Consider the following 14159-nt stretch of genomic DNA (forward strand, 5'->3'; position numbering starts at 1 on the left):
GAGATGTGACCTACCCAGTGCAGTTTGATCTTCAGCAGCGTGGATTCGATGCTGTCGACCTCTGCCATCTCGAGTACTTCGATGTTGGAGATGAAGTCACTCCAATGAATGTTGAGGATGGAGCAGAGACAACGCTGGTGGAAGCGTTCGAGGAGCCGTAGGTGATGCCGGTAAAGGACCCATGATTCGGAGCCGAACAGGAGTGTGGGTATGACAACGGCTCTGTATATGCTAATCTTTGTGAGGTTTTTCAGTTGATTGCTTTTCCAGACTCTTTTGTGTAGTCTTGGCGAGTCTGTTGTCGATCCTTGCATCCGATGAAATGGTGCAGCTGAGATAGGTAAACTGGTTGACCGTTTTGAGTTTTGTGTGCCTGATGGAGATGTGGGGGGGCTGATAGTCATGGTGGTGAGCTGGCTGATGGAGGACCTCAGTTTTCTTCAGGCTGACTTCCAGGCCAAACATTTTGGCAGTTTCCGCAAAACAGGACGTCAAGCGCTGAAGAGCTGGCTCTGAATGGGTAACTAAAGCAGCATCGTCTGCAAAGAGTAGTTCACGGACAAGTTGCTCTTGTGTCTTGGTGTGAGCTTGTAGGAACCTCAGATTGAAGAGACTGCCATCCGTGCGGTACTGGATGTAAACAGCGTTTTCATTGTTGAGGTCTTTCATGGCTTGTTTCAGCATCATGCTGAAGAAGATTGAAAAGAGGGTTGGCGCGAGAACGCAGCCTTGCTTCACGCCATTGTTAATGGAGAAGGGTTCAGAGAGCTCATTGCTGTATCTGACCCGACCTTGTTGGTTTTCGTGCAGTTGGATAACCATGTTGAGGAACTTTGGGGGGCATCTGAGGCGCTCTAGTATTTGCCAAAGCCCTTTCTTGCTCACGGTGTTGAAGGCTTTGGTGACGTCAACAAAGGTGATGTAGAGTCCTTTGTTTTGTTCTCTACACTTTTCTTGGAGCTGTCTGAGGGCAAAGACCATGTCAGTAGTTCCTCTGTTTGCATGAAAGCCACACTGTGATTCTGGGAGAACATTTTTGGCGACACTAGGTATTATTCTATTTAGGAGAATCCTAGCGAAGATTTTGCTTGCAATGGAGAGCAGCGTGATTCCCCTGTAGTTTGAGCAGTCTGATTTCTCGCCTTTGTTTTTGTACAGGGTCCTGATGCAGCTTTCCTTGGTCCCAACAGAGCTTGAAAAACTCATGCAGTTTGGCATGCAGAGTTTTGCCGCCAGCCTTCCAGACCTCTGGGGGCATTCCATCCATACCTGCTGCTTTGCCACTTTTCAGTTGTTCAATTGCCTTATATTTATCTTCCCGGGTGAGGACCTCATCCAGCTCTAGCCTTAAGGGCTGTTGAGGGAGCTGGAGCAGGGCGGATTCTTGGACTGAGCGGTTGGCACTGAAAAGAGATTGGAAGTGTTCTGACCATTGGTTGAGGATGAGATCTTGTCGCTGAGGAGGACTTTGCCGTCTGAGCTGCGCAGCGGGCTTTGGACTTGGGGTGAGGGGCCGTACACAGCTTTTAGAGCTCATAGAAACTCCTGAAGTCGCCAATGTCCGCGCTGAGCTGGGTTCGTTTGGCGAGGCTAGTCCACCACTCATTGTGGATCTCCCGGAGTTTGCGCTGAAGATTGCTGGATGCGCGACGGAAGGCTCGTTTCTTCTCTGGCCAGGACGGCTTTGCAAGGTGAGCCTGGTGGGCAGCTCGCTTCTTTGCCAGCAGCTCTTGGATTTCCTGCTTGTTTTCGTCGAACCTGTCCTTGTTTTTCCTGGAGGAGAAGCCCAGTACCTCTTCAGTGGATTGCAGTATGGCAGTTTTCAGCTGATCCCAGAGGGTTTCAGGGGACGAGTCCGTGAGACGGATTGCATCCTCGAGCTTTGCTTTGAGGTTTGCCTGGAAGTTTCCTCTCACTTCGTCTGACTGCAAGTTTCCAACATTGAACCTCTTTCTGAGGGCTTTACTGTTCCTGGACTTTGGCTTGAAGTGAAGGTTGAGCTTGCAGCAAACCAGCCGGTGGTCAGTGTGGCATTCCACGCTAGGCATGACCCTGGTGTGAAGCACATCTCGTTTGTCACTTTCTCGCACCAGGATGTAGTCCAGGAGGTGCCAGTGTTTTGATCGGGGATGCATCCAGGTAGTCTTCAGGCTGTCCCTCTGCTGAAAAAGGGTGTTTGTAATGACAAACTGCTGTTCTGCGCAGAGCTCCAACAGGAGGCGCCCGTTGTCATTGCAGTTGCCGACACCATGTTTGCCCAGGATTCCTGGCCAGGTTTCTGAGTCTTTGCCGACGCGAGCGTTGAAGTCGCCAAGGATGACAACCTTGTCGGCTCTAGGGGTGCGTTGAATGAGGTTGCGCAGATCAGTGTAGAACTTGTCCTTTTCTGCTGGTTCCGCCTGGAGGGTTGGAGCACAGACACTGATGAGGGTGATGCGATGCTTGTTTTGAAGGGGGAGTCGCATGGACATGATCCGGTTCGAGTGGCCTGTCGGGAGGTTTTCGAGTTTGGAGGCAATGGAGTTCTTGACCATGAAGCCTACACCGGATAGGCGTCGTTCATCCATAGGCTTGCCAGACCAGTAGAGTATGTAGCCCGCGCCGCGTTCTTGGAGGCTGCCTACATCTGCCAGGTGGACTTCACTGAGAGCGGCTATGTCGATGTCAAGTCTGAGAGTTCATGTGCGATGAGGGCAGACCGACGTTCAGGTCAGTGGCTGTCAGCCTTGTCTAGCATGGTTCTGATGTTCCAGCATGCTAGCTTGAGTTTGTGAGCATCTTTTGAGGGGGGAGGATGTGGATATGTCCTCGGGCCTGCGTAAAGGAGCTTTTAGGTGGATTGCAGTGTGCGCAGTACTGGCCCCACCCGTTCGTGTAACGTGGCCAAGCAAGCTGGGACGTGGCAGCAAGGTCAGACCAGGTATGGTCCGACCTAGGAGGGGAGGCAGGCCCCTCCAGCCCGGGTAAGAAACCTGCATCGGAGAAGGCCACTCCGATATAAAACCTTTGTCCCAAATGACTACTAACACATCGACTATAATAATACAAGTTCTCAATTCATTATGCCAGCTTGTTGTGTTAATCTCCAAGAACTAGCTACACATTTTCGTGCTACAGGCAGCACTAGACGTACAAATGCAATTTGAAATTTATCCAACCCTATTCCTTTCAAAGAAACCATATATCCCAACAAAAAAAAAATCGATGGGTCTAATGGCAATTTAATGTTAAATAATTTTTTCAAAACCAATCTAATTCCTTCCCAAAATGGTTGTACTTTAACACAAGACTGGACAGCTTGTAAAAAGTTCCAATACATAATACATAATACATAATCCACATCTAAAACAAGAATCCGAATTACAAAACCCATATTTTTTTAATTTCTCTGGAGTCAAATATAACTGATGCAAAAAATTATAATTAACCATTCCATATCGTACATTTGTCACTTTAGTTACACTATCATGGCACATAGCCTCCCAATTATCTTTGGGAAAAATATAAGTTAAATCACTTTCCCATTTAAGTCTAGATTTCTCCAAATCTAGTGCATCTTGTAGCAATTGGTATATACCCGAAATATAACCTTTCTTAGGTACAGAAGAAATCAAAGACTCAAATTTTGTCAACATGGGTAAATTCATCTCTTTACCATCATTATCTTTTCCCAAAGCTCTAAGTTGATAATACATAAATAAAGAGTTTACAGATATATCAAATTTCTCCCTCAGTCGGTTAAAGGAAAGAAATTAGCCTTCTTCAAAACAGTCCAGAACTACCTTAATAGCCGTAGAATTCCATCTCTTTAAATGATTATTAAACATTGAAATAATGATTATGATATAACAGGGTTTGGATTGATAATTTACCCTTTGATCCTAAAACCATATTTCATTTAACCCATATCCTTAACCAATGTTTTAGTACTGGCATATTACATTGCCGCAATAAATTCCCATTCCACTTAAATATAAACTGATGTATCTCAACTTCAGATATACAAGCCATTTCCACCTATGCCCAATTTGAAGGTTGGTCCATATCCATCAATCTACTAACAAATTTCAACTGAGCTGCTTCATAATAATTTTGAAAATGAGGTAACTGCAATTCACCTAATGCATATTTCCATGCAAGTTTATGCAAAGCTACTCATGCTAATTTTCCCTTCCATAAAAACTCCGCGACTGCTCTATTCAGATCCCGAAAAAAACCCTTTTAAAGTAAACATGGTATCAACTGAAACAATATTGAATTTGAGGACAAATATTCATTTTAATGTAATTTACTCGACCAAGTAATGTTAACGGCAGATCTTTCCATTTAGTCAAATCCATTTTAATCCTTTTTAATAAAGGAACATAATTTAATTTATATAAAGATTGATAATCTGCATTTACTACCACCCCAAAATATTTAATTCTATCTGACCACTTTAATTTTATAATACTTTTATATTCTGAATAATCTCCATCCCCCAACTGGCAGTATTTCACTCTTATCCCAATTTACTTTATATCCAAACAACTCCCAAAATTTTAACAAACAATCTTGTAAATATTTCAAAGATTGTTCTGGTTCTGTCAAATATACCAACATGTCATCTGCAAACAAATTAATCTTATATTCATCATCCACAATTTTCATTCCTTTATTCTTATCGTTCTTTCGTATTGTCTGAGCTAACGGTTCGATAGCCAATGCAAATAAGGCTGGTGACAATGGACAAGCTTGTCGAGTCGATTACATTAATTTAAATGGTATAGAAATTTGGCCATTTGTCACCACCCTAGCAATTGGATTTGTATATAAAGCCTTAACCCAACCAATAAGATAAGGGCCAAAATTAAACTTCTCTAACACCTTAAATAAAAAATTCCACTCAACCCTATCAAAGGCTTTTTCCACATCCAGCTCAACCACCATTGGGGTGGTTGGGTTGCTGCCTAAATGCGTTGACCAATGTTATCAATCTGAGAATATTATCAGACGTATTTCTATTTTTAATAAAACCTGCTATATGTATCAACTGAGGTAAAGTCTATTCACTAACACCTTCGCTATAATTTTATAATCTACATTTAAGAAGGAAATAGGCCTAAAAGAAGACACTTTCAATGGGTCCCATTGAAAGGATCACAGTAATTATAGCACTTGAACAAGATTCTGGTAACAACTGCTCCTCAGTTACTTGCTGCAATACATCTCCAAATACAGAAGATAAATCTTCATAAAATATTTTATCCATCATCTCCTGGCGACTTTCCATTTGGCATCTCCTGTATAACCTCTTTAATCTCAAAATCCATGAATGGAGCTTCAATTCTTTAACCTCCTCCTCCCCTAAAACAGGTAAATTTAATTTAGATAAATCGGATTCAATAGAACCAGCGTCCTGCTTTCCCTCAGAAGTATATAATTTCTGGTAAAAAGAATTAAACTGGTCATTAATTTCCTGAGGTTTATAGGTAACTCTTGAATTATTTTTCACAGCATTAATAGTTTGGGATGTCTGTTCTGCTCTTAACTGCCATGCTGGTACCTTCACCTACGGCTCCTAGAACGCTTCCACCAGCGTTGTCTCCGCTCCATCCTCAACATTCATTGGAGCGACTTCATCCCTAACATCGAAGTACTCGAGATGGCAGAGGCCCACAGCATCGAATCCACACTGTTGAAGATCCAACTGCGCTGGGTAGGTCACGTCTCCAGAATGGAGGACCATCACCTCCCCAAGATCGTGTTATATGGCGAGCTCTCCACTGGCCATCGTGTCAGAGGTGCACCAAAGAAGAGGTACAAGGACTGCCTAAAGAAATCTCTTGGTGCCTGCCACATTGACCACCGCCAGTGGGCTGATATCGCCTCAAACTGTGCATCTTGGCGCCTCACAGTTCGGCGGGCAGCAACCTCTTTTGAAGAAGACCGCAGAGCCCACCTCACTGACAAAAGACAAAGGAGGAAAAACCCAACACCCAACCCCAACCAACCAATTTTCCCCTGCAACCGCTGCCACCGTGTCTGCCTGTCCCGCATCGGACTTGTCAGCCACAAACGAGCCTGCAGCTGACGTGGACATTTACCCCTCCATAAATCTTCGTCCGCGAAGCCAAGCCAAAGAAGAAGAAGACGTACCTTATGAGCTCTCTCACCCAATTCATAATAACGTTGCTTAGATCGATAAATGAAATGCTCATATTGATAAGTTTGTAATGTATTATAATATAATTTCAACTTCGTTAAAGCAATTTCTTTATCTTCTGTAACATCTTTCTGAAATTTATTTTCCAACTCAGTAATTTGTTTCCCCAATGTTAAACTTTCCGCTACATATTGCTTTTTAACTTTCGTAGTATAGCTAATAATTTGCCATCATAAATATGCTTTCAAAGCATCCCACAGTATAAAATTACTACGTACTGAATTGACATTCTCAGCCAGAAATAAAGTAATCTGCTCCTTAATAAAAGTAATAAACTCTGGTTTCTTCAATAACATTGTATTGAACCTCTATCTATAAGATGATTGCACCACTCTGGACTTACACAGGAGAAAAATAACATGGAATGGTCCAAAATAACCCGATTTTTATATTCAACCTGTAGTGTTCTATCCTGTAAATTTGCCGAAACTAAGAAAAACTCTATTCCAGAAAATGAATCATATCTAGATGAATGAAAAGAAAATTCTTTCTCTGTCGGATTTACTCTCCTCCAAACATCAACCAAATTCAGATCTTTCATCAAAGCTCCTATTTGTATTGCCACCTTTGATTTCCTCATACTTTTCGGAGATCTATCCAATAAAGGATCCAAAACACAGTTAAAATCTCCCCCAACCAGAATATTATTATTGGCCTGATTTAACAATAAAAAGCCTCCGATATGAAGCGTTCATCATCTTCATTAGCATAAATATTTAACAAATATTTAACATTCAGCAAAAATGTTATAGTTAACCATCAAAACCCTCCCAGCATTTACCTCAAACGATTCCAATTCAAGCGGTAATTTCTTATAAATTAAAATCGCTACACCCGTCGCTTTAGAATTAAAAGAAGAATAGAACACATGACCAACTCACTCTCTCTTCAATTTCAAATTTTCTTTTTCGGTCGTGTGTTTCTTGCAAGAAAGCAATATAAACTTTCATTTTTCTTATATAAACCAAAACTCGTCTGTGATTAATTGGGTTATTCAAACCTTGGAGATTAAAAGTTGCAAAATTCAATTTAGACATTTCTTAATCTAAAAATATATTCTACTACTGTAAAATAATGCTCCCCTTCTAATTCCCTTAATATTCTAATCCCCCCCTATAAAAAAAAAGAAAAGAAAAAAACAATCCCAAAACAAACTACTAAAAAGTAGTAGTCCCCTAAAAATCTGGGTGTGGTAAAACCCACTAGTGGCAGGTGACTAAAGGTCTCAATGTCATCCACCCCCCCCCCCAACCACCCCCAGTCAGACTTTCAGAAAGTACTTAGACAAAAACAGTCAATCCAGTGATTGTTCCGGGTCCTCAATATCAAGAAGACTTTGCTTTCCCATTCTTTCCACGTTTTCCATACTTCCCATTTTCATTGCCATTTACCCTCCTCTTGGGTGACAATAGTGGTGATTGTCCATTTCCTCATAAATCTGGCAATGAATTAGCAAAGATTAATGCATCATGATCATTTTCAAAAAATTGAGATTGAAAATTCTCATAAAAACTTTCAATACTGCCGGATAACGAAAGGCAAATTTATATCCCTTTCACCACAATACATCTTTAGCTGAATCAAATTCTCGGCACCTTCTAATAATTTCTTGACTCAAATCTACATTAAAAAAAACACACTTATTTTTAACCATCATTGGTTTTGCTGTGCCTTCTGCACCACCATTCGCAATATAATTTCTCTATCCTGATATTTCAAACAGCAAATCAGAACTGCTCATGGTGATTGGCCTGGAAACAGTTTCTTCCTTAATGCTCTGTGTGTCCGATCTAACTCCAGCCCATCAGGAAAGAATTCCTTACCCAACACCTCAGGAATCTATTTCTTAAAAAACTTTACCAGATTAGAACCTTCTATATCTTCTGGAAGACCTACTATTTTTACATTTCTTCGACTTTGATTTTCTAATGAATCAATCGTCCTCAATAATTCCTTCTAATGAAACCCCCAATCCATGAATGAATCCTCCACTTTTTCTATTTTTCCTCTATTACACTCCACTTGATTCTTACATTCAAAAAAAGCTTTTTCAATCTTTTTTAAATGATCTTGTACGGTATCCACTGATTTTATGCATCTACTAACATCACTTCTAACTACAGTAATATCTTGCTTCATAAAAGTTATTTCTTCACACATAGTATTCATTTTGGTTTTCACTTCCATAAATCCTTGAGTCATCTGAGTAGTCATCTGAGTAGACATCTGCATTAACATTTTTTCCATTTGATGAGCAATCCCTTCCAAGATTTTAAACACAAAATCCAGTCCAAGTTTGATCACCTCCCTTTGAGGCCTACCTTCTCTGATGTCAGTCCTCATTTCTTCCTGTGTAAATTCCAATAAAGTTGTAGGATGCAGTAGGTCCTCTTCCGGTATGGCTGCGAGTTTGGACACCCGACGACAGCGCGCCGACCTCGTCAGCCCGCCATTGCTCAGGATCCCCCACAGCCCACACCTTATCCAATAATTCATGGACCCACGATGCACCGCGCATGCCCGGCAGAAACACCGACCGTACAGGTGCGTCTTCCGATGCTACACTGCACGCTCCCGGACCACCAGGCAATGTTGCGGGCTTGCAGGTCAGTCCTCGCTCGGCTGATCCGCCCGTGCGCCCGGACTCAAGGGTTCGTGAGTCAGAACCGGCCGAGCTCGTCACTGAACCAGCACTATCTTGCAGATGCACGATTGGCGCTGGTGTAATATATAACCGATCTGGAGTCCTCTAAGGCTTGGGGGCTCCTGTCAACGACTCCATGGCTTCAAATTGATAGGTAGGCCTCAATTCTTCAACACTTTTGTAAGGTAGTTTCTTTTGCAATTGTGCTTTTGATTTTTTCACGTTTTCAGTCATTTCAATCCTTCACTATTCCAAAATCTGTAGAAACTATTTTTAACCACTTTTAAAAGTTTTAAAGTCGGTATTTAGAAGTCTAACCACACGTCTTCCCTCTACACCATCTTGCCACGCTCAATGCTCTGATTTATAAAAGCCAACATACCATAAGCTTTCATCACCACCTTCAGGGAACTATGTACCATTATTCTTAGATCCCTCTATTCTTCTGCACTCTTCACTGCCCTAACATTCACCAGGTTTGACCTATTTTGATTAATTCTACCAAAATGTAACACCTCACACTTATCTGCTTTAAACTCCATCTGCCATCTTTCAGCCCACTCTTCTAACTGGCTTAAATCCCTCTGCAAGGTTTGAAACCCTTCTTCACTATCCACAGCTCCACCCGTCTTAGTATCATCTGCATACTTACTAATCCAATTTACCACCCCATCGTCCAGATCATTAATGTGTATGACAAATAGTAATGGACCCAATACTGAACCCTGAGGCACACCAGCCTCCGTTCTGACAAATAATTATCTACCACTACTCTCTGGAATCTCCCATTCAACCATTGTTGAATCAATATTATTGCATCAATAGGTGCTTTTAAACTGCCACACCTGGGTAGCCCTCCTGGGACCCAGGTGTGTTAAATGGGTCAATGATGCTCCCAGTACCTTTCAAGCTTGGTGGAATTGACCCAATAAATCGTCAATCTGGCAATTTAAGAGGGTTCTCGCCCCCGTGATGACACAAACTATCGGTAAGTCTCCCTCCAGCTGTCAATCGCTCCCAACCCCCTCACAGCAGCCGACCCTTCTACCCCGGCAGCAGCCAATCGCGGCATCCCACCACCAGCCCTCCAATTGTGGCACCCTCAGCCCGCTGATCGTGGCATCCCCCATAGCCCACTGATTGTGGCATTCCCCCCCCCCCCCCCTTCCTGGCCTGCCGATCTTTGCATCACTCCCAGCCTGCCGATTGCTGGGACCCCTCTTCCACGCTGCGATGCTTCCGACCCTTTCTGCCGGGCATTCCCTGTGATTACAGCTCGCAAGCGCTAATGTTACTCCTGTGACAGGAGTAGCAGGGTCAACCATTTTCACTTTCAAACCACAGGAGGACATGACCTAGGTAAGTTTTAATAGGTTCCCTGACTACCTCCAAGGTAGGGCAGGGACTCGGTTGATATCCGAAGTGCCAAAAGATGTCAGACCCTTTCAAACTGCCCTGTGAATGGGGTGTTAAACAGGCAAATTACCTTGTTAACTCCATTTTTACAGGGCTGTTTAAAATCACCTAATGTTAAAACCTAATGTCTGAGCCTAATGAATTAGTAAGCTGTAGGCCTTTCCAGACAAATTGTGTTACATATTTATTCAATTCTTGAAAAAATTTTAAGGTATTAAAATAACTGATATTTGAAAAAGATACTGTATTCTTGGGAATATATTCACCTTAATACAATTAACTTCCTATTAAAGTTATAGGTAAATTAATTCATTATTTAAAATCTTCAAATCTTTTTAAGTAACGGAAAATAGTTCAATATATATATAAATTCTTCAAATTATTATCTGCATGGATCCCTAAATATATAATACCATCTTTCAGCCATTTAAACTGAGTATCTCTTTGGCTCTGACTATAGTCTCCTTTTGTTAATGGAATAATTTCACTTTTATCCCAATTTATTTTATAACCTGAATTTTTCCCATATTAAAATATAATTTTTGTAAAAAAATTCAGGTTCAGTCAAATATATCAAAACATCATCTGCAAATAAACAAATTTTATGTTTTTCTTGATGAAGTCTAAATCCCTTAATTTCGAAATCACTACGAATTGCTTCTGCAATTACTAAAATATACAACACTAGATATAAGGGACATCCTTGCTTATTTGAAATTGCCAATTGAAACGGTGCCGATACATGTCTATTCGTCACTATTTTAGCCTTGAGATTATCCAATTTATAAAGGTCAACCCAAATCCATATTTATTCAACACCTTAAACAAAAAGTCCCATTCAAGTCTATGAAATGTTTTTTTTTGCATCTGAAGCCACTGCAATTTTAAAATCTATTTTTTGTACTAAGTAATCTAGCCACCTTTTCAGCTGACAGCCTTTTTTTTATTCACAAGCCTGAATGAATTTTTTGAGGAAGGTAGGGTGGAAGATGTAGACTACATGGATTTTAGTTAGGCATTTGACAAGGTCCCACATGAGGCATGGGATCCATGGCTGGGTGAATTCAGAATTGACTTGCCTACATAAAGCAGTGATCAAATATCCTGGGTGCTACGTTGCCTCCCTGATGCCAGGGTCTGAGATATCTCAGATGGAGTTCACACCATTCTCGGGAGGGAGGGTGAGCAGCCAGATGTTGTATAGGGACCAATGACATGGGTAGGAGGTTCTGCAAGGAGAGTTCAGGGAGTTAGGTGCTAAGTTGAAGTACAGAATCTCAAAGGTTGTGATCTCAGGATTGCTACCAATGTGTTGTTCAGGTTCATGTGGGTCCCACAGGTTAAGAACCAGTCCAAAGTTGAGGTAATAGCACACATTTATTTCAGGGATGGAAATGGGACCACAGGGTGGATGTGTTAGGCAAACCTCTACACACACACACTGCACAGGGGTAAATATACACTTCGGATAATGAGGTGTATAATAAATGCAAGAAAAACCTCAAGAAAGAAATCAGAAATAAAAATTATATGAGGTTGATTTGGCATATAATGTGAAGGAAAATCCTATGGGTTTCTACAGGTATATTAAGAGCAAAAGAATAGTCATGGACGAAATTGGAGTGGTCGGCTTCGTATGGAGCCAAAAGAGATGGGGGAGATCATAAATGGAATTTTTCATCAGTATTCACTCAAGAAACAGGCACAGAATTGTGGGAAGTAAGGAAAAAAAGCGGTAAGGTCATGGAACTCCTTTCTTAAAGCAAATAAAAATGGATAAATCCCAGGGCCTGACAAGATATTCCCTCTGGCCTTGAGGGAGGCTATTGTAGAAATTGCAAGGTTTCTGGCAGAATTATTTAAAATGTCCTGAGCTACAGGTGAGGTACAGGAGGATTGGAAGATAGCTCATGTTGTTCCTTTGTTTAAAAAGGGCTCCAAAATTAATCCTGGAAATTGTGGGCTGGTGAGCTTGACACCAGTAGTAGGTAAATTATTGGATATACTAAGAGATTGGATATACAATTATTTGGATAGCCAGAAAAGGATTAGGTATAGTCAACATGGCTTTAATCAATCTTGTAGAGTTTTTCGAGAAGATTACAAGGAAAGGTTGTGGTTGATGGACTTCAGTAAGACCTTTGACAAGGTCCCACATGGGATGTTATTCAGGGAGGTTCAGACACTAGGTATTCATGGTGAAGTAATGAACTTGATTTAACCATGGCTGGATGGGAGAAGCTAGAGAGTAGTGGTGGAAGATTGCTTCTCAAACTGGAGGTCTGTGATTGGTGGTGTGCCTCAGGAATCAGTGCTGGGACCATTGTTGTTTGTTATCTATGTTAAAGTCGACCCATGCAGTATCTCTGCTGCAAAAACAACAGCAGAACAAATGAGAAACACAAACAACCTTTATTGCATATCTTTATTGGGGTGGACCATAAAGGAGGAGTAGCTTTTGCTACTCATTTATTTCTACCGTAGAGGCAGTCCCCGGGTTAAAAACGTGTTCCGTTACCCAGGTCTGTCTTTAATTCAGATTTGTATGCAAGTCGGAACGGGTCCTTATTTGTCAGTTTGTCAAATGTTTATCTCAGTATATGCATATGTATATACCTTTATCAAGAGGGTTTGAGTATAGCTGCAGCTGTACAGGGTCTTGGTGAGACCACACCTGGAGTATTATGTGCAGTTTTGGGAGTGCAGAGGCGATTCACCAGGCTGATACCTGGAATGGCAGGAATGACTTATGAGGAAAGATTGCGCAAATTGGGATTGTACTCGCTGGAGTTTGGAAGATTGAGAGGGGATCTCATAGAGACATATAAAATTCTGGCAGGACTGGACAGAATGGATGCAGATGGGATGTTTCCAATGATGGGAAAATCCAGAACCCAGGGCCATGGTTTGAGGATAATAGGCAAACCATTTAGGACCGAGATGAGGAGGAATTTCTTTACCCAGAGGGTGGTGAATCCGTGGAATTCATTGCCACAAAGGGCAGTAGAGGCAGGTTCATTAAATATATTTAAGAAGGAATTAGATCTATTTCTTCAGTATAAGGGTATTAAAGGTTACGGAGAGAAGGCAGGGACGGGGTACTGAACTTTAAGATCAGCCATGATCTCGTTAAATGGCGGAACAGGCTCAAAGGGTCGAATGACCTACTCCTGCTCCTATCTTCTATGTTTCTATGTATAATAATACAGTACATAATAATGCAGTATGCAATAATAAAAGTAACTACATATGGTCAGAAGATCATGATTAAAAATTACCACTCACAGGAGAAGATGATGGAGAGATAGCTACTCTCTCACCCTGCTGGGTGATGGCAGCACTCCCAACCCCATGCCCTTCCCCCATCTTTCCTCTTTCTGATCTGCACTTGGCTCTGCCGCTCGCACCCTCCTCTCCCTTGCTCACTCACTCACTCTCGCTCTCTCTCTCTCTCTCTCTCTCTCTCTCTCTCTCTCTCTCTCTCTCTCTCTCTCTCTCACTGCTGGGCGAAGGCAGCCTTGTGCAAGAGTATCCTATAGCATAACCATGCTCAAACCGGAAATTTGTGGCATTCTACTGTCAGCTTCTTGGTATTTGTCAAGTGGCATTTTCATCCCAGACTTCCTGTGCCCATTCTATCAATATAGAGCTTTGTTCGCTTTAAATGGTCTTTTCAAGGTCATCATCAGACTCCACGTGCAGCTGGGCTTCGGCTCGGAACATTCTGTACTTACTTCTTGACAAACCTCTCACAGTATCTTCTTGTAGTTTTGATCACATGATGTCTGGCCACTTTCCTTTGTCTGTTAATGCAAACAAACTTATCTCAGTTTACTTTCTACAACAGAAGCCCCCTCATTCCTTACATTTTCCTTCTCTCCCCACTACATTCCC

The 14159-nt window shown here is 41.8% G+C and overlaps 1 protein-coding gene across 5 annotated transcripts in view; it reads left to right on the plus strand.

Annotated features, from left to right (window-relative positions):
- The window catches only part of uimc1 (ubiquitin interaction motif containing 1), a 132498-nt gene that overhangs the window by 81750 nt on the left and 36589 nt on the right, over nt 1–14159 (plus strand). For 2 of the 5 annotated variants that reach the window (XM_069899296.1, XM_069899300.1), the window contains 2 exons: nt 2454–2709; nt 5497–6498. The exons of 2 other annotated variants lie outside the window; for them this stretch is intronic. In XM_069899296.1, coding sequence (XP_069755397.1) covers nt 2454–2552 — 99 coding nt within the window. In that variant the 3' untranslated portion in view covers nt 2553–2709; nt 5497–6498. Of the gene's footprint in view, nt 1–2453; nt 2710–5496; nt 6499–14159 lie in introns of those variants that run through there. One more of the 5 variants, XM_069899302.1, reaches the window with a different exon arrangement.

This window comes from Narcine bancroftii, chromosome 9 (assembly GCF_036971445.1).
Source record: "Narcine bancroftii isolate sNarBan1 chromosome 9, sNarBan1.hap1, whole genome shotgun sequence".
Taxonomy (NCBI): Eukaryota; Metazoa; Chordata; class Chondrichthyes; order Torpediniformes; family Narcinidae; genus Narcine; species Narcine bancroftii.